The 27,347-nt window shown below is 46.8% G+C and overlaps 1 protein-coding gene and 2 long non-coding RNA genes across 3 annotated transcripts; 2 read left to right on the top strand and 1 right to left on the bottom strand.

The window, feature by feature from the left end:
* Positions 1-449: 449 nt before the first annotated feature.
* Positions 450-20,489, bottom strand: LOC121014716 (uncharacterized). Its single transcript, XR_005783389.1, has 3 exons — positions 20,377-20,489; positions 15,462-15,472; positions 450-460 (listed from the first exon to the last, which is right to left on the bottom strand). It is a non-coding gene; the product is annotated as an uncharacterized LOC121014716 (long non-coding RNA).
* MSRB2 (methionine sulfoxide reductase B2) lies at positions 4,771-24,531 on the top strand. Its single transcript, XM_040451223.1, is given in 6 exon segments — positions 4,771-4,931; positions 13,818-13,909; positions 13,911-13,940; positions 17,695-17,771; positions 22,986-23,160; positions 23,754-24,531. Coding segments are annotated over 6 exon segments (597 nt in total). The 5' UTR covers positions 4,771-4,813; the 3' UTR covers positions 23,859-24,531.
* Positions 16,869-17,522, top strand: LOC121014717 (uncharacterized). The gene is made up of 2 exons (XR_005783390.1): positions 16,869-16,917; positions 17,012-17,522. It is a non-coding gene; the product is annotated as an uncharacterized LOC121014717 (long non-coding RNA).
* Positions 24,532-27,347: the final 2,816 nt, after the last annotated feature.

Below are 27,347 nucleotides of genomic sequence, written 5' to 3'. Positions count from 1 at the left end.
TTCAGCCAGGTCACGATCTCGCGGTCCGGGAGTTCGAGCCCCGCGTCGGGCTCTGGGCTGATGGCTCAGAGCCTGGAGCCTGTTTCCGTTTCTGTGTCTCCCTCTCTCTCTGCCCCTCCCCCGTTCATGCTCTGTCTCTCTCTGTCCCCAAAATAAATAAACGTTGAAAAAAAATTTATATAAAGTTTTTTTTTAATCTTTTACACTTATTTTGAGAGAGAGTGAGCCTGTGCGAGGAGGGAAGGGGCAGAGAAAGAAACAGAGAGAATCCCAACCAGGCTCCATGATATTAGCACGGAGCCCAATGCAGGGCTTGAACTCATGAGGCGTGAGGTCATTACCTGAGCCAAAATCAAAAGTCAGATGCTTAACCGACTGAGTCAGTCACCTCCAGTAGGTATGCATTTTAATTTTCCTGTACCTGAACCCGTTGATATTTGCATTGGTTCATTGGAAATTCCTTTGACTGCTTCTATTGCCTCAAAGCCTTTTTTTCCCAAAGGGATATGTATAGTCTTGCTTTGTTTCATAGATATATATGTATATACGCATGTATATGACACTAAATTTAACTCAAAAATGATTTCTTTTGGTTGGAATAAATTATCATTCTAAACCTTAGACTCTACAGTTATTTTCCTGTATTGATGGTCACTTTGCCCCAAAACACAGCTTGAATAATTTTATATCCCATTGTTTATAATGGCTTAAATATATATTGATTTGAAGAGTCTCTATGTATCTCCCAGGCCTAAGTTTGGATTAGCCCATTTTGATAAATACCATTTCCTAAAAAGGCACTGTAATATATGGTATAGCCATATATTATTACAAAAGCATTTTTCCCCACACTTATTTTAATTGTTTTGTCAATTTCAACAAAGTAACCCGATGGAATTATAAATGATATTGCTTAAATCTATAAATTAACTTGAATGTTATTTTATTTTTTTTAACGTTTATTTATTTTTGAGACAGAGCATGAATGGGGGAGGGTCAGAGAGAGAGGGAGACACAGAATCTGAAACAGGCTCCAGGCTCTGAGCTGTCATCACAGAGCCCGACGCGGGGCTCGAACTCACGGACCGCGAGATCGTGACCTGAGCCGAAGTCGGCCGCTTAACCGACTGAGCCACCCAGGCGCCCTTTGAATGTTATTTTAATCTTCAGCTTTCTGGTCAGCAGGAGCTTATAACGTTCCATTTTTCACCAAATATCATATGGTTACAGACTTATGAGACTTCAGATACCATTCAATTTTGAGTTCTAGGCCACCCTGCCCTGCACTTGTGCCGTTTTACAGATCATCAAACCAAGGCCCCCAAACCTGTATCTCGTTAGGGAGACGCTGAAGACAAGACCCAGGGTCTATCTCATTCTGCTTTTCTATCACACCTTTATTCACTCGCTCCCTTTACTACTTTAAGATGTCTACGGATGTTAGTTAGAAACATCCCAGTTGGTTCATTTCTAGGACTTTTCTAGATTGCCATAGGGAAAAAATGGGCATTGATACTGAACTTGAGGCATATGTTTTGTTCAATGGGGAGAAAATGCACACAGCTTATTCCATTTCATCATACCTAAATGGTTTGGTCGTGTTTGTTTTGTTTGTTTGTTTGTTTGTTTGTTTGATTTGTTTTTTTCTTCATGGGGAAAGCAAACTGGCTTTTGAGCTGATCTCCCATTTTCTGGGTCACTCTATCTTTTTAAGGGTTTTATTGTGAGCAATAGTTTCTTATTTACTACAGTCTACAGGGAAGTATAGAGATAGACAAAGAGATAAAGTTACAGAATCTTGCCTTTCCAAGAGATTCTCACAATCAAATGCAGAACACCAGATACAGTGTATCAGTTCCACACAACAGAAAATCCAAATGGCAGTGGTTTAAAGAAAAGATGGACTTGTCTCTCGTGTAATGAGAAATCCGAAGAGAGGCAATCCATTACATTGGTTACACAGTGTCATCAGAGACCCAGGCCAACTTACTGACTTTTACTCTGGTATCAGGGTGTGGGACTCATGAACATTTACATCAGGAGATGGCCAGTGCGCTAGCCATCATCACTAATTTCCAGGACAGAATGAAAAGGAAAAGCACAAAGCCAATGCCAGCCAAGTTAGCTCTTCTGTAACTGGTTTTCCTGGAAGTCTTCCTGTGATGTCTGCTTTTTGTCATTGCGCACAGCTGCACCAAATGACCGCCACTAGCAACAAGGGAGCTGCTGGGTGAAACATTTTAGCCAGGCACTTTGCTACCCTCAGTAAAATCAAAGATCTTTCTGTAAATAAAGAGAGGAGAATGGATATCAGACAGGCAGCTTGTAGTCTCTACCGCTCAGTATATGAGGTAAGACATTGCCTAGGATTTTCTTCAGACCAGGGTTTCCATTTGGCTAATGAGAAATTGGCGCATGGTCGTCATGGTTAAGTTGGACTTAGACAAATGGTCGAGGGCAGAGGGGGCATTTCAACACAAGAAAGGGCCTGAGCAAAGAGTCCTCATAGCAGGTGTATGGGAGAATGGCAGTAGCGACGGAGGGAGGCCCTCCATGTTTTGGAATGTCTTTCCAAAGTGAGAGTGGGGGGTGCACGGAAGTGCAGGGGTGGATTGGTTAGCAACTCTGCTTACCAACCAGTGTTTTCCTCATTACATCTTCATAGCAGTAATTAACATTTATTAAAACCAACTATTTCCCAGAGGATTTCTAAGTGTTTCACTATGCATTGTCTCTAATCCTTGCAAGACCCCCAGTTTAGGGATAAGGAAACTGGATATTTGACCAAGGTCATGCATCTTAGGAATGTAAGATACCCAGAATTGGGTCTTGGGCCAGTTTACAATGTCGCAATGTTAAATTTATTTCTTGGGAATAAACTTCTTTACTGGGATGGGATGGTGAAGATGAGCGGGTTACCCTTCTGCTATTTCTTGACAGTTTCTAAAATCTAAACTTGAGGGGGACTTTACAAACTCTTCAACTAACCAGCAGAATGACCATGGACAAGCGACTTAATCTCCCTGAGTCAAATACAAAACCAGTCAGACATTACAAGAAAAGAACACGACAGACTGCTATCCCTCATGAACATGAATGCAAAAGCTCTAAACCAAATTGTTAATAAAATTACATAAATAAAAAAATTTTAAATGCAATCCATATTTTCTGATCCAGCATATATATGTGTGTATAGAGATCTACATCTGTACCTTTGTCTATACATCCTGGATTCATTCTTTTATTTATTTATTGTCATTTTGGAAGATCTACCTAGGAGGTTCCCACCAGTGAGTTACGCACCATGCGGTGTTGAAGGAGAATGAACAAGGCTGAAACGTACAGGGCTGGGCTAGCGAAGATTAAAAAGAAAACAGAAAAAAGGCTTCAAATGCAGTGGTATGGTTTGTTAGCTTTGCCACCATTTCTGAGTTGAAATTGTGCAGCAAAAGCTCAAAAAGATGCACAGGGTTATTGGAAACTCATTTGTCAAAATTCAAAAGAGAGGAAGGGGGAATGGCAGGAGAAATCTCAGAGAATACAGAAAGCTGCTGCATTTTGAGTAAAGCATACACTAAACAGTACATCCAAGCTCTGCAGGTACACATTGGAGGAAGGGAGGTGCTTGGTGCCAAATGTACCTACCAGATGATATTTTGTATAGTACCTTTCATGTGGAAAGTCTAAGAATTAGGAATTTTTGGCATTGGGAGGTGTGTGTGCGTATCTATATCATCTATATCTATATCTTTATATCACTATCTCTATCTCATCTATATCTATCTATCTATCAAGAAAATCTCAGGAACATCCTTCTGACTTCTCTTGTCTCCCACTTGGTGACACCTGGCTTTGGGAAGCCACACTTCTAATCCTGATTCCTACATACTGGTTGGTTGTGTGATGTTGATAAACCACTAGCCACACTGGCCCCATTTTCCCCGTGAACAACCAACGTTAAAGTAAGTGGCCAGATGATCTTGCAAGTACTTTCTAGCTCTAAACTTGGGCATGGCCTAAGTGAGTGATCTCGGCCACTTGGATCCCAAGCACACGGCATACGTAAAGTAATCTCATTTGAATACAAATTGTATGTGTACACTCTTATAAATGGCAAACAAAACACCGGAAAAATTACATCACTGGAATTATCCAAAACAAGGTTGGTCACTTTAACATTGCAGTGCTGTGACGTCTTTGATAATATTATTTGCCCAAGAGAAAAGAAAGCACATATGCATACAAAGATTTGTACAGGAATGTTCCTAGCAGCTCTATTTCTAATAGGGGGCAACTGGAAACAATATACGTATCTATCAATAGGTGACAAGGTAAGTACATTGTGTAATATCCACAATTGGAATACTACTCAGCACGTACAAGGATTCCATTTATATGCAACTGAAGAAAATGCAGAATAACCTATAGTTCCACAATATATTCAATTCTAGAAAATGCAAAGTAAAACAGATCATTGCGGGGCGGGGGTGGGGGGGGTGGGAAGTGGAGTGGGGCAAGGTGGTGGAGGGCAGGGCCAGGGGAGGAGCAGGGAGGGGGTAGAAGCCCAGCGAAGCGTGCGGGCACGCTGGAGCAAGCAGGAGGGGAGAGCGGTGCAAAGGAGAGGGGGCCAGGGAGGGCCCCGAGGAGGGGAGGGCGGTAGGGGCAGGGGCGGGAAAGGGTTAGGAGGAGGGACTTGGGAGGGGGAGGAGCAGGGTGGTCACGGGTGTTGGAAGGGGGGAGGCGGGGCGCGCGGGGGGAGGCGGGGCGCGCGGGAACTGCGTGCGTTGGCTCTGTGCGGCCCGCACGCGGCGTCATGGCGCGTCTGCTCCGGGCGTTCTGGGCCTTGCCCTTCCGAGAAGTATCCCGGCGGACCGGAGCGGGCCCAGCGGGCAGCGGCGGCGCCGGCACGGGGGCAGGTCGCGCGAACGCAGGTAGGCCCCGCTGCCGCCGCCTCCCGGCTTGCGGTTTCACTTCGCCCTCCTGAACTTGGGGGTCCGAGTGCTGGTTCTGCACGTGACTCTTCCTTCTAGAGAAACTTCTTGGCTGCGCCCCTGGGTGCTGTTCCTGACAGTGGGTTGTACATTTGGACGGACGTGGGTGCGTGTCCCTGAATATTTCCTTGGTAAAATGTCGGGCTCAGGAGCCCCTGACGCTTGTCTCCAGACTCCAGGCAAACGATGCTCCCTCCTGTAATGGCCCGTGATCTGTTACACTGTCCCCCTCTTAAATTCTGCATGCTTCTTTTCCCAGGGGAGAAACGAGCGGTTGAGACTTCGGACGCCTGCGGATTTTCTTCCTGCCCTGCTCTATTTCTATGTGTGTGTCCCAGATCTGAGACGTGTAGGCTAATAACTCGTTCCCCTTTAGACTGATAATCATTGATTGTCAGTGGCTCTGAGACCAGTGAAAAGCGTGTGTGTGTGTGTGTGTGTGCGCGCGCGTGTGCGTGTGTGTGATGTGTCCGTGTTTCTTTAACATGCCTTTGGCTCCTCTGTCGGGTTGGGGCGCATTCGCATGTCATCTTTTAGTTTGGAGTCACCTGTGGAGACCTGTGTCAATTGTATTTCAGATCTGTTTCAGGGTGATTTGGTGCTCCCCGTGGATTGGCTTCTTGGGCAACTGCCCAGCTGTCCCATCTCTGAATCCGATTCTGTTATATGCCCATTGAGGAAATTTCAAGATACCTGTCTCCTCTGAAATGTACCAATCACTTGGAATTCTTTCCATCCCCTGAAGTTCTCAAAGTATAGTTTTAAACAAATAAAAGCACAGGCTGCGTGAAGTAGTAGCTGATCCAGCATGACTTCCAGGCATGACCTTCAGCACCCCATGGTGTCTTAGTCAGCCAGTCTGATGATATTTGTTGCATACCTACTGTGTGTCAAGCGTTGGCTTCCTGAGAACCACAGGTGATGGAAACATCACACTTGTGGGCCGGAGCTCTCCTCATTACCTTTTTATAGGACAGTGGTTTCAATGGCAGCTTGGCTTTTATGTTCTGGTGTTGTCAGAAATAGCCTTGATGAATTGCCTGGGGGATCTAACGTCTTCAGCAACGTTTAAAATCTGGCCAGACACCAAAACATAACAGGAGCTTTATAACTTCTCAGACACCCCCTCCTGGGAATTTATTCTGAGGAAATAATTCAAAAGAACAAAGTTATATGTACAAAAATGTTTTTAACAGCACCGCTCTTAAGAACCAGAAGCTGGCCGTAACCCAAATGTCCATCAGTTAAGGAATGCTTAAGTAAACCAGAAAAGTTCAATTCCAAAAACTATTAGGCACCCGTTAAAAATTATAGACAGGTAAGAGTTTGGTGTTGACATGTTGGGCATGTTCTGAACTTGGTAAGCTTAAGCCTGTGTTTTTCTTCTGTAAAATAAGGATAATGGTAGTAGTAGGGTTATTGTCCAGACTAAATGGAAAACATTTTATTTTTTATTTTTTTAACGTTTATTTATTTTTGAGACAGAGAGAGACAGAGCATGAACGGGGGAGGGTCACAGAGAGAGGGAGACACAGAATCGGAAACAGGCTCCAGGCTCTGAGCTGTCAGCACAGAGCCCGACGCGGGGCTCGAACCCACGGACCGTGAGATCATGACCTGAGCCGAAGTCGGACGCTTAACCGACCGAGCCACCCAGGCGCCCCAATGAAACACATTTTAAATGCTTCATCGCAATGACTGGCCCTTAGCATACGGTAAATGTTCATTATAATTACATAAACAAATACAAAGGACAAAAGTATAGCTACATTTAACCTACGTTACAGACTTAGGGAAGGTTGAGAGACCAATGAGATGTTGTTAGTGACAGAAGACGGTTCCGCAGCACTGAGATTTCTGCTACGCAAGAAGCAGAAATAGGCAAGGCCCCTATGACTTTGTCTTTGAGATCGGCAAGAGCAAATCGAGAGAGGAAAGTAAGAAGTATCCTGGAGAAAACTGTTGTTTCAGGAGAACATTCTAGAAATACTCTGCTAGGAAACCATCCTGAGCACTGGTTAAACCAGTCCAGTCACTGGGGTGGGAAAGAAGACTAGTCTGCAAATTACAATGGGCTGGGGATTCTTTTTGTGCCAGTTCCTAATAGGTTTCCTTAGTCTCAACAAGTCTTTATTGAAACAAGCCCGCCTTGTGTGTGACACTGGGTAGCAGAGCAGCTGTGACCAGAAAGGTGAACAAAACCAGAAGGAGGTAACCAGTATGTGACCATATGACCAAGAGAGGGCGTTAGGTTATTTTATTTTATTTTTAAATGTTTATGTATTTATTTTGAGAGAGAGCAAGGGCACGAGCAGGGGAGGGGCAGAGCAAGAGAGAGAGAGAATCTTAGGCAATGTACTGTCAACGCAGAGCCCAACACGGGACTCTGTCTCGTAAACTGTGAGATCATGACCTGAGCTGAACTCAAGAGCTGGCCGCTAAAGCAGCTGAGCCCACCCAGGTACCCCAAGAGGGTGTTCTTTACAGATGAGAAAACCTAAGCCCACCTCTTGAAATATATTGCCAACAAGAAAGATAGCCTGTGCCAATCACAGCACAAAGCGAGAAAAGAACCCAGAGGAATGCAAGTGTATCAAAGCATAGTTCAAGGTAAAGCTGTGTAGCTATCTAGCACAACAATAAGAGCCACCAAATCATTTGGTAGCGAAGATCGCAAGAGAGAACGCAGAGGGAATCTGAAAGACGCGCGGTCCCTAAAGGACCAACTTGAGGTGCAGATGACCTGGACTAAGGACAGAAAACACCTCTACACACACTCAAAAGGACCAGAAGCCCAACGTTGAGTCCTCTCTGGCCACCGGTGTCCAAGTGACCTTACTCCTTCCTAAAATGGTCACTGGTTGGGTGTTGTATGTACAGGTGCCTAAACTGCTGTTCGGTGAAACTGCAGAGCTTACACATAATGCAATTTCCATTCAAACTTTAGTTTCCTAAAGCGTAGTATGTGAATTGGCCGGAGCAGCCACAACAAAATGCCACAGGCTGGAAGGCTGAAACACAGAAATTTGTTTTCTCATCATTCTGGAAGCTGGGAGTTCAAGATCAAGATCAAGTTCAAGTTCAAGTATTCGCAGGGTTGGTTTCTCCTGAGGGGCCTCTGTCTTTGGTTTGCAGATGGCCTTTTCTCTGTGCTCACACAGCCCTAAAGTCTCTTCCTCCTCGTGTGAGGACACTGGTCAGATTTGGCCCATCCTGTGGCCTCATTTTTAACATAATCACCTCCTTAAAGGCCCCATCTCCGAAATACAGCTATAGAGATTATGGTCCACCCATATGACCTCACTTGACCTTATCTCTTTAAAGGCCTTATCACCAAATACTGTTACATTCTAAGGTACTGAGGATTGGGACTTCAACATACGAATGTTGGGAGGACACAGTTCACCCCCTAACACCATGATTAAAGAAACCTCCGTAAGTGATGCAGACCTGATCCTGACCCGAGAGCACCCAGCTGCCCGCTGGCCATTTTGCTATCAAAGCAGGGTCCGTCTTCTCTTGATGGTGTCTTCTAGGCTGCAGATTTACAGTTAAATGTTGCATATTTGGTGCTTGAAGAACAACTAGTCTGAACATTGTTACCTACCCGTGAAACCTTTCACACACATTGTGTAAAAGGTACGTACAGATAAGGATTAGAAGAGCCATGAAAAATGGGGGAGAGGGGCCGAGGGAGGGAGAGAGAATCTTCAGCAGGCTCCACACTCAGGGCAGAGCCCGATGTGCGGCTTGATCCCGTGACCCTGGGATGGTGACCTGAGCCGAAATCAAGAATCAGACATTCCACCAACTGATCCACCCAGGCACCCCAAAAAACGTACTTACTTAGATAAAGGAGTAATTCTTCCGTCTGACGATATAACAAACAAATTTTTAACCTTTATTTGTTTTTGAGAGAAAGCGTGAGTGGGAGAGGGCAGAGAGAGAGAGGGAGACACAGAATTGGAAGCAGGCTTCAGGCTCTGAGCTGTCAGCACAGAGCCTGACGTGGGGCTCGGGCTCAGCAACGGCGAGATCTTGGCCTAAGCCGAAGTCGGATGCTTAACCGACAGGCGCCCCTTTTGTCTAACAATTTAAATCTTAGTTTTAAAGTTTAAGCTAAAAAAATAGGAGAAGGGGAGTGTCTGAAAAGAATTAGTCACTCTAATAGGTGTGGTAAAATACAGAGCTATAGGAGAGGGATCTGGGGGCCCATCCAGGATTCAGACCTTGGGTTCGAAGCCGAAGGGCGGGAGTCCCGCTGAACTTTCGCGCTTCTTGAATTCCTGCTTTCTGGTGTCAGCAATTGTATTGCAAGTGGAAAGACCCTAAGGGCAATGCTTCCAGGAGACAGTAGTGTTTTTTTTTTCCCCCTCTAGCCCATTCCACTTCCTCCCCAAAAGGAGAAGGGAAGATAATAGCAACTTTCCAGACTATAAATCTTAGTACCAAAAGTCAGTTCTCGTCTTAGAATTCCACAGAAATAACAAAAGATCTTTGCCAAAGGCAAGAATGTAGGTGGAGTGACGCGGCAGGACAGACACTTGGAGGGTAAGGAGGGCGTTTCATCATGGTGCTCTCCTACTCCTTTCTATAACCAGTGTCAGTGATATAGCCAGGGCTCAGGTTTCCCACATTTCCCTCAAAACCAGTTTAGATTCTGGAAGGGAGAATCAAATCCCGCTCTTGCCTTCCTTTTTTTCACTATTCGAGGCGGCCTTTGTGTGACCAGTCCCGGCTTAGGTCACACAGACACGTTGGCCCTGGACAGCTTTTGGATCTTGCCCTTGGTTGAAGGCTTACAAAATATAGTTATACACATCTGCTGGGCTTTTCAACGGCCTTAAGTAGAATGTCTTCCGCTTCTCTTGTGGTTAAACACATAGTTCCAATTAAAGCCAGTTCTGATCCCACTTGGTCTTAAAACAACCAAAACACCTTTCCCTGCTAACCGCGCCTGAAGAGGTTGCACAGTGTTTTCCCCTCACTGGGCGGTTAGGCTGGCGTTGCTTTGTAAAACTCTTTTATTGTCACCTTGAATAGTTATCTAAAGCTTACACAGTCAATAAAATGTTCACAGTTTCATTGTTCTCCTGTATTTCATCCACCTAAGGTCAAGGTCAAAAACAGCTCCACAGCTCTCCCCTCTTTCTCCTAAATCATCAACTTACGCTCTTCAGTGGACAATTCCCAACAGCATAGTAGGATACTGTGATCTTTCTCCTCATAAAGAGTACTCTCGATCTTACCTTCCATTCCAGCTAACTGCAGAACTCCCGAGGGACCTGTCTGCACTGTCTCCCTTTCCTTCCTCCTCTTCTCTATCAGTTCTATTCTACACACACACACACACACACACACACACACACTCTCTCTCTCTCTCTCTCTCTCTCTCCCCTCCGCCTAAACTGCCCTTTTTCAGGGCACCAGTGACGGCCACATTGCCAAACCCGATGGTTAATTATCAGTCATCTCTTTCCAGGACGGCACATTCTTGCGGTTTCCTTCCTGCCTCGCTGTCTGCTCGTCCCCATCTCCTCCACCTGTTTATCTTGGGGCGCCTCCAAGTCCCACCCTTGGGCCTCTCTGTTCTTCCCACACTCGCCGGCTTGGGGATCTTCCAGGCTCATGGCTTTAAATAACATCGTAATGCTGTGAGGAGTCCCAAATTTACATGGCCACCTTGGGCCTCTCCCCAATTTCTGCATCCATAAATCCAGCTGCCTGCCTGACGTGTCCACTTGAATATTGAGCTGGCATTTTTATTAACAAGCCTTCAAACCTGCTCCTCCTGTAGGCTTCCCCATCGTCCCCTGCTCGGACCTAGAGCCTTGGAGTGGTGCCCCTTTGACTGTGTCCTTTCTCTCGTACTTCACATCTGCAAGTCCTCTAGCTCTGCCATCAGAATACAGCTGGCGAGGGACCTCTCTAAGTCTGTCTGCTGCCGCCGCCCTGACCCAGGACTCCTCCCGTCTCTCGGCCAGGTTGTTCAAGTGCCCTCTGTGCTGGGTGCCCTGCGGCGACCTTTGCCCTGCTTCGATTTTTTTGGTACATCAGCCAGTAACCCTTTTAAGTATGTTAGATCACGTCATGCCCCTGCTCATCTTCCCGTGACTTCCGCACTCAGAATAAAAGCCACCAACCTTAGGGTAGCCTTCAAGGCCCTTCGTGGTATGCCCGCTACCCCATTAGCTCTCTGCTCGCACTTCTGCATATTTTCCTGCTCGCTCCACCCATTCCCCTGGCCTTCCCGCTATTCATCAGACATGCCAGGCACACCCAGCCAGGTTTTTCTCTTGCCTACGTGCTCTTCTAGATATTCACACGGCATGTTTTCTGATTCCTGTGTGACAACACCGAACAGTTTGGGGCAGTGAGGAAGAAGAAGCGGTGCAAATAGGGGAGGGCGTTTTGTAATCGGGGACTTTTGTCATCTCTGCTGGAGATAATGGCGGCCTGAGCCAAGGTAGTGGCAGATAAGTGAGGATGAGCAGATCCTAGAGCTATTTAAGAAGGAGAAGCAACAGGGCTTAGTGCACGGAAAAGGAAAGAGTCACGGAGGACAGCCTGGCGTTCCGGTTTAAAGCGTGGCATCAGAGAGCTGGAGCACACGAGAGGAGGAGCAGATTTGGGTCGGGCGGGGCAGGGGAGACACGCGAAGTCCTCTCGCGCACGGTGTTTGAAACGGGACAGCCTCAAGGTACGCGTCTGTGGTTGCATATGGATCTGGAACTCAGCAGAGAGGATGGAAGGAAGCTAGACGTGGGGGTCTCATCGTGTGGATGGTCCTTAAGCTACTCAGCGGACAAAATCACCCGAGGGCAGGCAGGTGTGGTGCGGTGACAGGGGCAAGCCTAGGACAGCCGGACTCGTTCCAGGGCTGGCTGACGAAGGATGCCGAAAGGGAGCCGTGGGAGAGAACAGAGAATCGGGTGCCACGGAAGCCCAGGGAAAGCAAAGGTGCCACGGGAGAATGCCAAGTGTCAGAACTACGGGGAAATGAGAGAGAAGAATGAAGGGTTCCCAGGCTTCACGGAGAAGGTGTCAGCGGGCTCCCTGAATTTGGAGGCAGTGCGGTGGGGGGTGCGACGTCTTCAGTGCCTCACGCCCAGAGGCCCGTGATGTCAGCCTGTCCCGCTGTCGGCGATGCTCCCTTTGCTTCTTTGGTTAAGGTGGTGACGTGTACATTTTTCCGTTGTAGAGGCTCATTTTCTTCCTCGTAATTAACACTATCTTGAAAATGTGTAACTGTTCCATTCTTCCAACAGTCGTTCGCCCAGGGTTTTATTTTTATTTTTTTTTTTTTCAACGTTTATTTATTTTTGGGACAGAGAGAGACAGAGCATGAGCGGGGGAGGGGCAGAGAGAGAGGGAGACACAGAATCGGAAACAGGCTCCAGGCTCCGAGCCGTCAGCCCAGAGCCCGACGCGGGGCTCGAACTCGCGGGCCGCGAGATCGTGACCTGGCTGAAGTCGGGCGCTTAACCGACTGCGCCACCCAGGCGCCCCCGCCCAGGGTTTTAGAATCCCCTGCCGATTCTTGCTTGAGTCAGTGACTATTTTACTGATTATAAAAGGGTGATTTTTTTTTTTAATTGTTATCATTCCCCCATCCATTTATTGCATGGCATTCTGCATTGGTAACTCTGAAAGGCTACTGAGCAGTAGTAATCGTCACATAAATACATCTTGCTTTGCGCCCCAGGAAATGAGTCCTGGGGAAACCGTGTGCAGTTGAACTATATTTTCATAGGAAAATTTCGGAGGTGTATTTCCAGAGTGAAAAAGAAGTCCCCATAGCTTTACAAAAAGTATTTAAGAAAGGGCAACCATTGACATATTTAACAGATTAAAAACTTTTTAATAAAATGTGAACAACCATAAGCAACAACAACACACGATACCAAAAATACCGTATTATGCGGTATTATGAGCTAGCGATGAAGATACAGATCTTCATTATGTAGGACCTCTTTCTGGTAACAAAATGAATTTCAAATATGCTTTTCAGACATGTTCGATATTTGGCGGTAACACCGTAAGCGTCTAACCTTTTATCTTTGTTGCTGTGGTCAGTTACTAAGCCTCCGGGCCGCTGTTTTCTCATTGGGACGTTGAGGTGCACAGATCATAAAACCCTTTCGCATTCTTCGTGTTGGATGGTCGAAGCATCGGTTGTATATGCCTTGGGCTTCCTCCTCCCCTTTGGCTAAAAAGAGTATTGTCCTAGTTAATTTGTTTCCATTCACTGGAGTAAAAGTCGTAAGATTAAAGCATAAGGATAGATTCTGGAAGGTCTCCGTTTCTTTGCAGGGGCATATGCTGTAGGAGTCTCTTTTTTTTCCGCACTAGATTTTTTTTAATAAAGACTTCTGCCGACAAACAAAAGCAGAGAGATTTTTATAAACCAGCGAAGGAGAGAAGTTGAATAACCCACTAACTCACGGTTCTTTTCTCTCCAGTCACTCAGCTACTCCCAGCCGTGTCCTGGCAAGAAATATTCCTCTGGATGCGGTAATAGAAGAGGGATCAATGTGCACCCCCCGGGCACCCAAGGAGATCTTATTCTGCGTTATTTCATATTTCAGCTGCCTCTTTAGCTCCCGCACCTCAGTGGGACGAGAAAACCGGCTGTCCGCCTGCTGCTCCTTTCTCATGAAACTAATGAGTCAGTTGAAGCATTTTGTACCGGAGCTTTCTGGTCCCCGGGACGAAGGGAGTCGTGGGAGAGGGGAGGGACGGCCGTGTCCTGGGGGTGGCCGTGCACTTGGGGAGCAAGGCTCAAGGGGAAACGTCCATTGGGCCCTTTTGTTCTAATTACAAGAGGTTCCCATTTAACCACCCAGGGTCCCTCACAGAGCGCGAGCCAGTCTCTCACCCGGAGCGAGTGGCACAAGAAACTGACTCCAGAGCGGTTCTAACGTCACGAGGCGAAAGGGAGCCGACCCGGTAGGCCACACTGCCGACGGTTCGGTGACTGGATGGACCGGGGGTGGCTGGAGGGGGGGTTGGGGTACGTGCCACTCATCCGCTCTGCCCGTCGTCCGGCCCTCCTCCGTGGTTCTCCCTGTCGGGCACCCGTGTCCGCCTGCCTGTAGGGACCGGAAGCCTTCCCGGACCCCCCTCCCTCCCCTCACCCTGTTCTGCCTCCTCAGTAACCTTCCCGTTGCTCTCCTTTGGCCCCCCCTTCTCCACACGGCTGCCAGAGAGATCCGAAAACACAAGTCCGACCCCAGCCCTCCGCCGCCCCTCCAGAGGCTTCCCGCCGCTTCCAAGGTAAAGAGCAAAGTTTACAAATGGCTAATTAGGCCCCAGTGGCTCTGCCCCCAGCCTCCTGCCCCTCTCCTCGGTGGGGCTGTTTCTCCTATTTCTGCGCTTGGGCCACACTGAGCTTCCTTCCTCAAACACCCTGGGCTCCCTCTCCCTTCCGCCCTTGGCCCTGTGTCCTGCTCTCCCCCATCCCCTCGCCCACCCTCCCTGCCCCTTCAGACCTGCCTCTCAACCCCCAGCCCCTGTGCTCAGGGAGGCCTTTCTCGGCCCCAAGCCGGCCTTGCTGTTCCCAGCACTTTTCCTTCAGAGCACTTGCCATCGTTGGCGTGGCCCTCGCACGAAACACAGCGCCTGGCCGTGGTCCGCCGTCAGAAAGTAAATTTTTGTGACTTCTGAGTGAGTGCGGGCTAAGAGGCAGAAACATTAAGCTGCATTCATCAAGCGCAGCTTTGACTCGTTTCCGGGGGGGAGCCGTCCTCCGTCCTCCGTGGGTCCTCATCGCGGTACTGGTTTCCCAGCACAGCGCTTCTTAACCAGTAATCTGTCTCACACCCAAGTATAGCCGCTGGAATAAAGCCGTAGAACGCGGTTACCAGACCTTTTCATCGGGGAAGTGGACCCCACAGAGTGGACCACAGCGCTTTTGCGGAGCTGCGGGGTATTTCTGTCTTTCCTTCAGCAGGCCCCACCGAGTTCATGTGCATGTGGCCGTGGAATCATGGCACACCCTCGGTTTCTCCGACGCTGACGTCCTTAGGCCGGCAGATCCCAACAGATTCTTGTGAAGTCCTGCTATTTTTTAAAACTTCCTGTCGGTGGGACTCTAATAATCTTTCACTGGGAAAGAGACCGTGGTTATTAGTGCAGGTAGTACCGGGAGCCACGTGTGATTCTCTGTGTGCAGTTGGGCGTATCCCAGAATATTCTAAGCCAGCCCTTTCTCAGGGACACAGCCAGGCAGGGTTTGGTATATATACCGAGCCTGGAGATGAGCTGACAGATGTTGAGGAGAATAAATCTGTGGGATTCTCAAACAGATGGTGCAGTATGCTCTGTGCATTTGGCCATTTTACAAAATGAGCATCATCCAGTATTTTCAGTAATGTTATAAATCCCTTTCAGCTGACCCACGTCCACACGTAACTTCTTGGAATGATGCAGAACTAGCTGTAAGCCTTGCTAACGAGAGAGAAATAACACGTCTAAGCTTTCTATTTGGTCACCCACACTTAAAAATTCGGTCGCGCGTGTTCGTATTGGGCCGCAGGGGTACGTTAGCACTCGGTAGACACAGCAGATGAGTTTACAGCCTGGTTGCACTATAAAAGTCCGACAGAAGGCAGTCGGAGGCAGGTTTTATGCAGGTCACCCGCTGTCTGCCCCGCAGAACTGCTCTCCACATGCTTCGCTCCGCTCTGAGCTCTGGGAAGAAGACACGCTCCCCTTCCCTCCGGCTACTGACCGAGTGTGGCAGTGGATGATGCCGGCGAGGTCAGAGGACACAACCGAGAAATCAGGATCCGGGGTCCTCTCGGCGGCCGTGCTCCTGCAGGCCGCCCTCACCTACGGCCACAGCCTCACGGGTGCTGGGAGCTGCCCCATCCTTGGCCCCACAGGCCTAGTAGGGTAGTGTGTTCTCAAAGCCACGGGCCCGGGGCTGCCTCACCCTCCCTGTTGGTTTCCGCTGGCCCTGTCCCCACCTTTGTAAATCGTTCTATATGAAGTTATGTGCAAAGCGCCCTTTTGGGCGGGCCATCTGTTCCCAACAGGTATGTTGTATGGAAAGAGGTCCCGTTGGTCCAGACAGACTGCCTTCAGGGCCACCATAGCAGAATACCACAGACTTGGGGGCTTAGACAACAGACATTTATTTCTCACAGTTCTGGAGGCTGGGAAGTCCCATATGAAGGGGCTGGCCAGTTCAGTTCCCAGTCTTCTCCTCCCCATCTCTGTAACGGCACCCAGACCAGCCCTGGGTACATAGTAGGTTTTCAAGTAAATACTAGAATGCACAATTGAGTTAAAAGCTGAGTTCGGCCCTAAGTAGATGATAAGACTCATATAAAATTGAGGTGTAAGGGGAAGGAGGCATCCAGGAAATCGGTCTAGGAGGCCTGGATAGATGTCACTTCATAAACATCTATGTTTATAACATATAACATATAACATAACATCTAGCTCAGCCCCAGGACTGGTGGCCCTCTGGCATGTGTGTCTCGTCAGCCCAGGCGGGAGGGATGTGGAGCTTGGTTGCAGATGCCACGGGTGGGAGCAGGCACCCAGGGGGACAGGCCGTAAAAAGACCAGCTTACTACTGTGCAGAACTACTGTTCTGCAGCTCAGCTTAGAGTCTTTGAAGAGGGAAAAACGTCCAAGTGTGCCCAGATGGTAGGCTCAGCGGGTTCTTTTGAAATTGTCCGTGATGCGGCTCGCTGAAAACGGGCTGTTAATATTACCACGGGGAATCTGAATGTTTGACCTGTGATTTTGTCGAGACGGGAAATCTAGGAAGGGCAGAAGAGTCCAGCCTGCCTCCCGAGTCCGTTCGGCAACGTGGCGGCCCGTTCAGAGGAGCGCTGGCTTCTCTTTCATCCCGTGCAGTTGGGGGAGCGCTTGCTGCGCGGCCCTGCTGGTGGATGGTCCGTAGTTGGCTGGGGTGACAGGGTTGGTTTTGTTTTTGTTTTCTTTCCTTTTAATTTACTTTCACAAAAGGAATTGGGCAAAAAGCTCTTTGTTTCTTTTTCCAACAGCGAGATCCAATTTGCAAAGTGGCATTTTGAAAAATACATGTCAAGACTTGGCTGACTCATTGCCTCGAGTCTCCTTGTGTTTTTCTTGGGAAACCTCTGGAAACCCGCAAACTCTTTAGGCCACAATTAATGAAGTCATTTCATCTAGGTAGTAACTTTGGTGTGGGATAATCTAACTCATTATTTAAACGTTTTGTAAGTATGCAACGCCCTAAATGCCGCGCAAAGCGTATTAAAGGCACAACCACGAGCTGACAGAGCTATGCTATGTATGTATTTATATTCTGTCTTTAATTGGAGATTTCAAAGTGTTTTAGACAGTGGACTGGATTCCTATTGTATGAACTGTTTTGAGACGAGGACTGAAATCTTACACCATGCAGAGGACTGTTCTCTCACTTTTTCACGGACTTTGATGTTCTTGGATGAAAGGTGCTATATAAATACAAAGCATGATTAATGTCATAATTTGAATATTTGGCACAATAAAGGCTGGGTTGTGATAAGCCTGCAGGCTGCTTCGTCGGGCACGTTGTAATTTTCTCTCCGGTGATGTTTGCCCTTCGTCAAATTAGTACAAAAATTCCTTTATTTGGGGACCGAATCTTGGATTTAAATCCGCCACATCATCTCCTGCTGGTGTTAGGAGAACCCTACACATGATGTATCTCATTTGCTTTCAGCCTTTCAGTGGGATCTACCTGAATAACAAGGAACCAGGAACGTATCACTGCGTGTGCTGGGACAGCCCACTCTTCAGGTAAGGTCAAGGTGGAGAGGTACTGAAGGAGAACGGACCTCCAGATTTCATGCAGCTCTGTCTCATTTGAAGTCTTGGCTAAATATATACCCCTGTTGTTTTTAATTGCCCTCCTCATTTGGCATGGTTGCTATAAGGAGAGCTGTTTCTATAAAATACTTGCCTGTCTGGATTATTTCTAGCATGTAGAGCAGTTAACGAGATCTCTTAGCCTGTATTCTTTCTCTCTGTATCCCGGAGAACTAGACAACAAATAAAACTTCGTGGGCACCTTAAGGTAACACTATTAGAGTATTTTCCTGGGAAAGTATTTAAAGAAACCTAAACCATAATAGTATTTGCCTGGCCATGTGATTAAAACTATATCTCTCCCAGGGAAAATGGGTTTATAATTTAATTTGGGAAATGTAGAATTTTATGAGGATAGATTCCCCACAGTGCTTGACAGTAGTGAATACCATACCCTGTTCTATACCAGCTAAAAGTAAATTTAATTGTCCCTTGATTTCAAAGCCTCTTTTAAGTCAATCAGGATCTGAAATCTCTCAACAAAGGCTTTTTTGTTTAGCCATGCAGGAAACAGTCTAAAAACAGTAGATTCGATGAAGAAGAAAGGAAGACATCTTTGAAGTCCTGTTTTCAGAACTTCAAAGATATTTTGCTTTCTTCTGCATCAACCCTAAATTGGTTTAGAATAAAATATAAATCAAGCCAGCTCTGTGAATCTTCCATTAAGCCGGGCTTCATTATGTCCTTTGGGCTTTGAGCAGACCGGGCTTTCTTGGGCTGCTGGCTGCTAATGTGGGCCGGATTTGGAAAGCCAGACCCTGCCGGCAAGGATGAGGAACAATTAGGATCGATTTCCCTTCATGCTTGCGGAAGGGCAAGTCTTTGCCCGGATTCACTCACTACGACAAGTGGCTGGTGAGGAGACGTCTAAAAGAGCAGTCGGCCCGGGATGGCCTGGGGAGAACTAAGAGAAGCAGGTTATTTTAACACAGGAAGATGTGGGACGCGTATTTCTGAGCCATTAGTTATTCCTTGACCTTTGGTTCTGTTAAGGAGAAGCAGGACCTTGAGATGGCCAGCCTGCTTTTAGTCAAAAATGAAGGTGGACAGTAACCAGACGGATGCTCTGTTTCTACCTTTGGGCTGTGAAGACAGGATGAGAAGTTGTCCTCGTAGGGGCATTCTCCCACTTTGCGTTCATTTTCTTACTTCACTGGTGTTCCAGTTTCTGCACTAGGAAAATTGAGACCTTCCCCCCCCCCCCCCCCCGGGGCCCACCATCCCCTCACCGCAACAGCCAGTCTGGAATCACAGAACGTTGGAGCCGGGATGGACCTGAGACTAGAGCAGTAGGGTAGACAGTAGGGAGCAATTTCTGCCTCCATGGAAATGCTCCAGATCTGCTCTATCCAATATGGTAGCCACTAATCGCATATGGCTCTTGAACGCTCAGTGTCGTTGAAGCTGAATTTTTAATTTTATTTAACTCTAATTCATTTAAAACTAAAAGCCCACATGTGGCCAGTGGCTACCGTATCGGCACAATGCGTGTCCAAATTAAGGAAGTCGAGTGACCAACCCCAGGTCACTGAGATAGTGAAGCAGCCAAGACTAACAGGAGAACCAGCCACTTCTCGAGAAGCCCGTTTACCAAAGGCCAGTTTGCGAAGCTGCCGATTCACCAACCTTACTTCTTTCTTTTTTAATCATTTAGTTTTAGTTGAAAGGTTTCTATTTTTTTTCCCCCTTAGGGACTTTTGAGTTGGTTTCTGTTCCATTTTCCTGCTGCTGCTGAATAATTGAAACTGGAAGAAATACGAATATGTTTAAAAGGATCTTTTATGCTCCAGAATATACTTTTCTTAAAGATGTATTTGTTTATAGGAGAGGTAGGATACTGAAGTGGCTAGGGGTCTGCTCCCCTGCTCTGTGACCTTGGGCATGTCTCTGAACCAGTCTGTGGCTTGATTTCCTCACCTGTAACGTGCTAGCAGGATAGTTGGACTTCATAAGGTTGTTGAGAGGATTGACTGAGTCGTGAGGTAATGCACGCAGAAGCACCAGCGCAGTTCCCGGCGTGTGCCCAGCAAGCACTCAGTACTTGTTGGCAATGACTGTCCTCAGAGACGGATCCTTCTTAGGGCTGCATATGGAGATAAATCTTTGAGAATGAGGAACTCTTGTGAATATAGTCTCATTAATGAGAATCTATCCATGAAGCTTATGTTCCTGAGCATGCTTCCCATTCAAGAGCTTGGTCTTAGGAAAATATTCTTGTTTTGCCTCTCTCTTTCTCTAGTCTCCAGCCTTCATCATAGCAAGCAGGGGTGGAGGGAAAAAGTAAACATTCCTCCAAATGCTTGTGTAGGGTCAAAATGAGGGGGAAAGTTGGTCAGCCAAGAAAGAGTCAAGTGGATGTGGGACCACTGCCTCTTGGCAGAATTGGCTTCACACAGAACCAGTATGGTGCCTGTTCCGGGAGACATGCCTCCTGTCCGAGTCAGAGGCCTTTAATCCAAGGTTTCCAGGTCCAGAACACTCTTAGGATGTTATCACCCCTCTGGGGGCTCCAGGCTGTTGCTTCATTTGCCACCACTTCCGTTGTCGGTTATCACCAGGTGCCTCGGCTGTAGTTTGGGGGCTGTGGAATTTCCAGAAATGAAGAAAAACCAAAGCAAATAAACATGTAACGAACACGCAAACACACAGCAAAACAAACAAACAAACAAACAAACAAACACCTCTAAGAGTATGTGAAAAGAGATGATCCAGAGTGGTTTTAGTTTCCCAAGGTAGAGTCTTATAATCTGGTAATCATTTAAATATGTTTGTTTTAATTTCTTTTTTTTTATTTAAAAAATTTTAACATATATTTATTATTTGTTTATTTGATGGTCTCACGTGTGTGCGTGAGCGGGGGAGGGGCAGAGAGGGAGCCGGAGAATCCACAGTGGGCCCTGGCACTCTCAGCGCAAAGCTCAAAGTGGGGCTCGAACCCATGAGCCATGAGCTCAGGACCTGAGCTAAAGTCAGATGCTCAACCGACTGCGCCATCCAGGAGCTCCCATATATTGGAATTTCTAATTGACCTTAATATTTAGGTTCCCATTCTGAAATTCTATATGATGGACCTCTCATTATTACCTGGTAAAATCTGCAGATTCCGTTAATTGCATCAAGAAAGATTTATTGTTTCCCATAAACATTTTAAATGACTTTTTATTAGTCTTTAGATTAATTCATTAAAAAATGTATTACATTCATAATTCTCCATCAGAATGCCTTTAATGATCACTGGTTTACGTGTAATGTTAAGGGTGGAAAGGCTGTGACTAAAACATACTCAGAATGTTTTTCCGTGGGCCAGGGTGGCTCGGATGAATAGTTTTGAGCCCTTTGGAAAGGGTTGCAAAAAAAAAGTGGACCTCTGGCTGCTCAGATTTCATGGATATCTGTTGTTAATAATAGTGATGATTTTTAAAAATAATGGCTACCGATTCATGTGCCGTTTATCCGACACTGTGCTAAATACACTGTACCTATAGGGAAACTATTTCAGGTAGTCTTGTCAGCAACCTTGTGAGGCAATAATGCTTTTACTGTTCTATCCATTAGGGCACTGAGGCTTTAAAGGACTAAATAACTTGCCAAGGTCACAGATAAAGCAGAGCCTGGCTCCACGCGCACCCCTTTCAGAAGTCAGGGCCCTTACTCCTCAGAGTTCTCAAAGGCTGGTCTGAGGATCCTGGGAGTTTCTGGGACCGTTTTAGGGGCCCTACAAGGCCCTCCCTCTCTTTCGTTACTGCATATCCATGAGGCCACATCCTCTTCTGTACCTCAGTCAAAATAGCAGTGCAGCAGATCGAATCCAGAAGCACATAGGAAGAGTCAATGGTCTTTTTCCTTTTTCTAAGCTAGACGTTAAAGAGATGCGCAGAATTGTGAAACGGTGCATCTCTTCTCACTAAGTGTTTGTTTCATTTTGGAAAATATAATGCGCTGTCAGAAAAGTAGGTTATTTATGGGACCAGGTAATGAATTCGTTATTTTTGAAAGTAACTTCATGGATGATTATTTACAGCTTGTCAGTTACAATTTCCAATTTGTTCAACATCGGTATCCGGAATTCCCCTAAACAAAAGCTCTCAGAGCTCCTCAGTGATTTACTAGAGAGCAGCCCTGAGATGGGAGTGTTTGAGGATGACCGCCTCAAACCTGACTCTTCCTGCTGCGGCGCGTGCTCTCCCCCGAGCTTCCTTCTGCGTTCACAGGCTAGGGAGTTGGTTATTTGCCATTTTTCCTTCTCTTTACTCAGGTTTTTTGGTTTTTGGCTCTTGGTTTGTCTGTTTGTTTGTTTGTTTTGCAGAGTTTATAGTGCATTTCTTCTCCCTCTTCCTCAGAGAGCCCTTCCCCTGCCATTGCAGATCTTCCACTCGGGTTCCCTAGCGCCCATTGAGGGAGCTCACCGGGGGTCCCTGGCGCGTGGATTTGCGTGTTTCCCTCTCACTCCTCTGGTCGGCCCCCCTGGGCCTCTCCCACCTCGGCGCCATTCGTTCCCATGGGACGTGTCCAGGAGGGTCACGGTGCCGCAGCGACTGTTCACAGCGAACCTTCAAGAGCACTTACTCCTCCCCCCCCCCGCCCCCACAGAGTATCTCCTTCAATCCTCCAAACGTCTCCATGACGTAGGTGTTATTCTCCCCATGCTACAGATGGGGCCCGGAGAGGTTACATAGCCTGCCCAGTGTCACACAGCTGCGAAATGGCAGAGGCAGTCAGGCTTCTGTGTCCGGGTAACCGGAAGGTCCTGCTGCTGAAAATGCGTTTCATCAGCTCTCCCCCTGCTGGGCCCAGACCGTGACGCCCTCCACGGACCACTGCTGTTTCATTTCCGTTTCCCCCTTTTCCACATTTAGACCACTTGGATTGGATCTGTGTTTCCTAATGGGCATCACAGTTCACAAAGCCTCTAGTGTTTTTTGGCCCCTGTCGGACATCGGGAGGGGAGCTGGCAGCATCCCAGGAACAAGAGATCCTTTCCGGGGGACGGGACAACGTGTTCAATAGCGACAGTGCAGAGGGCAGGGTTCCTGCGGAACTGATTGTTCACCTAACTGGCCTGGAGGTCTGGCAGAGGAGGGAGGGGATCAGAAAAATGAGTTGGGGCACCCAATGCTCTTCGTGTGTTCATAACAATCTCAGCAGCTGCCGCGTGGCCAATGTCTTCCCCGGTTCCGAGAAAAAGTACTGCTCCGGCACCGGACGGCCTCCGTTTTCTGAGGCTCACGGGACGTCTGGCTCCGATGAAAGGGACGCGGGGATCCTGAGAGGCGTGGACACCTCGTTAGGATTAACTCGCGCCAAGGTTGTCTGCAAGCAGGTGGGGCTTTTTTGTTTTGTCTCTTTGGTTTTCCCCGATGCTGCAAAGAGCATAGCTGGTGTTATGACGCGGGAGTATTTTCGTACTTTTCTACACTTGCTACTTCAGATCCTTCTCCTATCATTCTGGGCACTGCAGGGAAGAGAAAGAACCTTCCTGAGCCACTCTCTGACGTAGCCGTTCCTGGTTGTGGCCTTCCAGAGATGGGGCAGAGGGAGGGAGAGAGAGAGAGACAGAGACAGAGTGAGCAGGGGAGGGGGAGAGAGGGGGGGGGGGAGAGAGAGAGAATCCCCAGCAGGCTCCGTGCTGCCAGCGCAGAGCCTGACACGGGGCTCGAACTCACGAGCCATGAGATCATGACCTGAGCCAAAGTCAAGAATCGGACCCTTAACTGCCTGAGCCACCCAGGCGCCCCTGTCTTCTTTCATTTCTTAATCAAATTCTGATGTGATGGGCTTCCCTCCCCCCATACAAATGTCAGACACCAGGGTGGGGTGGCCATGTGGGGTGCGGCCACGTGGGGCTCACCTGTCTAGTTTCACGTAAAGAACTTTGTCTCGGTGAGGAAATGACGTGGCCTCTCTCCCGTGCAGTGTGGAGCCCGTCTTGGCCGCGGGCTTCCTGATGGACGTGGGCCTAGTGGGCAGAGGTTTTGCATCAACAGCGTGGCACTGAAGTTCAAACCAAGGAAATACTGACTGTCTCCAGGGGCCCCCTCCCCTCGCCACTGCTTCATTTACACCCTCAGCTGTCACCGCTCATGTGAATGACGTGTTCTGTTGGCTACCAAGCTAGGCCAAATGTGCTGCTGGCACCAGGCGAGTCACAACCTCTGGGATGTATTTACCTGGACTCAGCCCAACCCTGACTCCAGCTTGGACTGGAATTTCACGCGGTGACAGAAGGGCAGCCATGTCCATCGAATTGACTTCTGTAGGCTTTGCCTGGGACCAGAGGGTGTGACTCTTGGGGGACATTAAGAAGCTGATGGACCACGAGCCAAAAAACTCCTACAAAACTCCCCTGACCTTACCACTGCAGTGAAGCACTTCGTGGACCTATACAGGTGAGGGGTCAAGGGAAAAGAGGAAGGGGATGCGGGATTAGAGTAATCAACAATCCCAGCGCCGAAAGAAATGCCAAGGACCGGGGTTGTGGGACAGCAGAGTTTGGGAGGCACACGCAGTGATCGATGGGATGCATGGTTCTTTTTCATAGCTTTAGAATGTCTTGACCATTCTGGTTTCATGCTTTCTACCCACAAATAAGTGCCAGTGGGAGCTTGTTAGATTTCAGTGATTAATGAGTAAAAGTGGCTGCAAAGTTAAGCTTTAACATGTTCAAATAAAACACTTACTAAAATGGGTGTTTGTGTCTAAGCCTATGAATTTGCTCTTCTGTGAAAACTCTAAATCAGATACCAAAAGAAAAAAGAAATAGATTACGTTGGAGTAGGCATCTGGTTATACAACCTTAATAGAACTCAACTGTTTTACAAATTGAGAGTCTTGAATACTTTGCTATTGAAAGCGTTTGAATTATTTGGGATTTTATAGGCAGAAAGAAAAACCTAATGATTCCATTTTTCTCTTTATTAGTTTGTAGTGCATCATGTAGCTTTTCTTTTGGTGGTTACCATGGAAATCACAACATGCATCCTTAACTTGTCACAGCCATATAACAATTATTTTTGCTACTTTTCCAAGAATGCTCTCCTTAGATCGCTTTAACCTCATTAACACCCTTCCATATTTTGTGTTACTGTTGCTATGAATTTAATTTTACACACATTTTAAGCCCCACAAGTCATTAATTTATATGCCAATATTTATTTATATTTACCTACATATTTCCTCCTTATTTCTTCCTGAAATATCACATTTCCCTGTGGGATTGTTTTCTTCTGCCTGAAGAACTCTTTAAAAAAAAATTTTTTTTTTAATGTTTATTTCTGAGACAGAGCATGAGCAGGGGAGGGGCAGAGACGGGGAGACACAGAATCTGAAGCAGGCTCCAGGCTCCGAGCTATCAGCACAGAGCCCGACGCGGGGCTCGAACTCACAAACTATGAAATCATGACCTGAGCCGAAGTCGGACGCTCAACTGACTGAGCCTCCCAGGCGCCCCAGAACTCTTTCTTTTAGTTCATGATTCCTGGTGTTGAATCTTCTCAGTTTCTTTTGTTGGCTGAGAAATGTATTTATTCTCCTTTAAAATGTTTAAAGCTTTATTGAGGAAAAGATATACCAAAAAATTGCACCTATTTAATGTATAAATTTTGGTGAGTTTTATCTCCTTTCATTTTGGAAACACTTTCCCTGGGCATAGAATTCTAATTTGGACATTTTATTTTGGCATTTTTAAAGTTTCGTTCCATCGTCTTACGGCTTCCATTGTTCCCTCTGTGAAATCAGCTGCCCGTGCTATTGGTGCTCCTTTGAAAGCAGTACGTTTCCTGCCCCAACCCGCAGCTGTTGTTATGAATTTCTCTTTTGATTTGATTTTCAGCAGTTTATGATGTGCCCTAGTGTGGTTGTCTTTGTATTTATTGTGCTTGGGGTTCATACAGTTCTTTGAATCTTTGGTTGATACTTTCATCAGTTTTGGAAAATTCTGTTACTCTCCCTTCACGATTGCTTTTTCCCTGACCTCACTCCTCTCCTTCTAGAACTTGAATCACACAAATTTTAGGCCATTCATTGCATCCCATGTGTCTCTATGGTTCTTGTCTGAATTTTCCCAGTCTTCTAAATTTCCATACTTCAGTTTGGTTTTTTTGTTTTTTGTTTTCTTTTTTTTTTTTTTTTTTGGTCAACATGCTCTGTAATTTACCATTCTTACCCTTTTGCTTGTTTAATCTGCTTTTAAACACATCTTTTGAAGTCCTCATTTTAAGCGGTGTATACCTTTTTAGTCCTAAAATAACCATTTGATTCTTTTTTATGCATTCCAATTCTCTGTTGCAGTTCTCCGTCTTCAACAGAGAAAAATGGGTGTGTTTTCTTCCCATGGTTTTCATCTCTGCTCTTGAACATGTTAATCATAGTTTTAAATATGTTCTCGCCTTTGGGAATTCCTAGCAGTGGGCTTCCACGCATCTCAGATATAATCCTCCAGAGTAAGAGCGTGGGAAAAAGGCCCATTCAGAAAATATTGACTAATCAGAAAGGTCCCTTTGGCCCATCCAGTGACCCGTCTGTAGCACCTTTTCCCGTAGTGCTATGCCTGATTTCGGGAGTGTTTGCCACCATAGCTGTGAAGTTTTCACTCTGACCATACTTTCATTTAAGAAAGACCTCTCCTAAAAATAGAAACAGTTCTTGGTACCCTAGTCGGCCCACCTTTCTGGAGGCTTCTGCCATTCCAACCAAGTACCAACTGTGTAAGCACTCTCATCCTGAAGCACTGAATAATGCATGCAGAGGAGCAATTTTAATAGAATATTTCTTTCATCTACTTTCCAGACATGGTCTTCTTTGGCCTCAGAAGAGAATATTACTATTTTATTGTATTAGCCATTTTATATGCTAACCTCCTATCCAGTAACTTTATTTCTACCTCTCACCATCAAATTAGCACCCATACACACAGGGTTAAAAAAAAATCTATATTTAGAAAGAAGTTGAAACCAGTGACTTGTTTGAGTAGACTCATAACTGGCGAAATGACCATTGGATTATGTGTTGGCGGGTTGGTTACACCTCTGCTCCCTATCTCAGCAGCAACAACAAAAAGGCCAAAACACTCCATAAGTGACTGGTTTGACTTACATCTGAAGGTGGAAAGAATACCAACTTGCTAGAGCGAATGATTAAATTATATTCTTTCTTAAAAAAGTAAATTATTAAGTAATGTATTGACTGCAGTGCAATTCTGACCCTAACCACCCAGAGTTAGTACCCACTCCACAGGTGTGGGGCACAGTCCCCAACAAGACTACTCTCGTGTCCTTTGCCAGCTGCAGGTTTGGGAGTCCTTAGGCTACTTGCACTTCTGACCATCTGGCTACAAATCCAAAGGTGCTCCTGCGACCTCCTTCAGGTTCAACAGTTCACCAGACTCACAGAACTCAGGAAACTGCTATACTTATTATTACAGTTTATTCTAAAGGATACAAATCAAGACCAGTCAGTGGAGAAACACACCGCGAGAGGTTCTGTGCCCTCTCCGTGTGGAATCAGGTCGCA

The sequence above is a fragment of the Herpailurus yagouaroundi genome, unplaced genomic scaffold, assembly GCF_014898765.1.
Source record: "Herpailurus yagouaroundi ecotype Mexico unplaced genomic scaffold, PumYag 203, whole genome shotgun sequence".
Classification (NCBI taxonomy): Eukaryota; Metazoa; Chordata; class Mammalia; order Carnivora; family Felidae; genus Herpailurus; species Herpailurus yagouaroundi.
The sequence above is the reverse complement of the archived record's forward strand: the minus strand, read 5'-3'. Positions and strand labels throughout refer to the sequence as shown.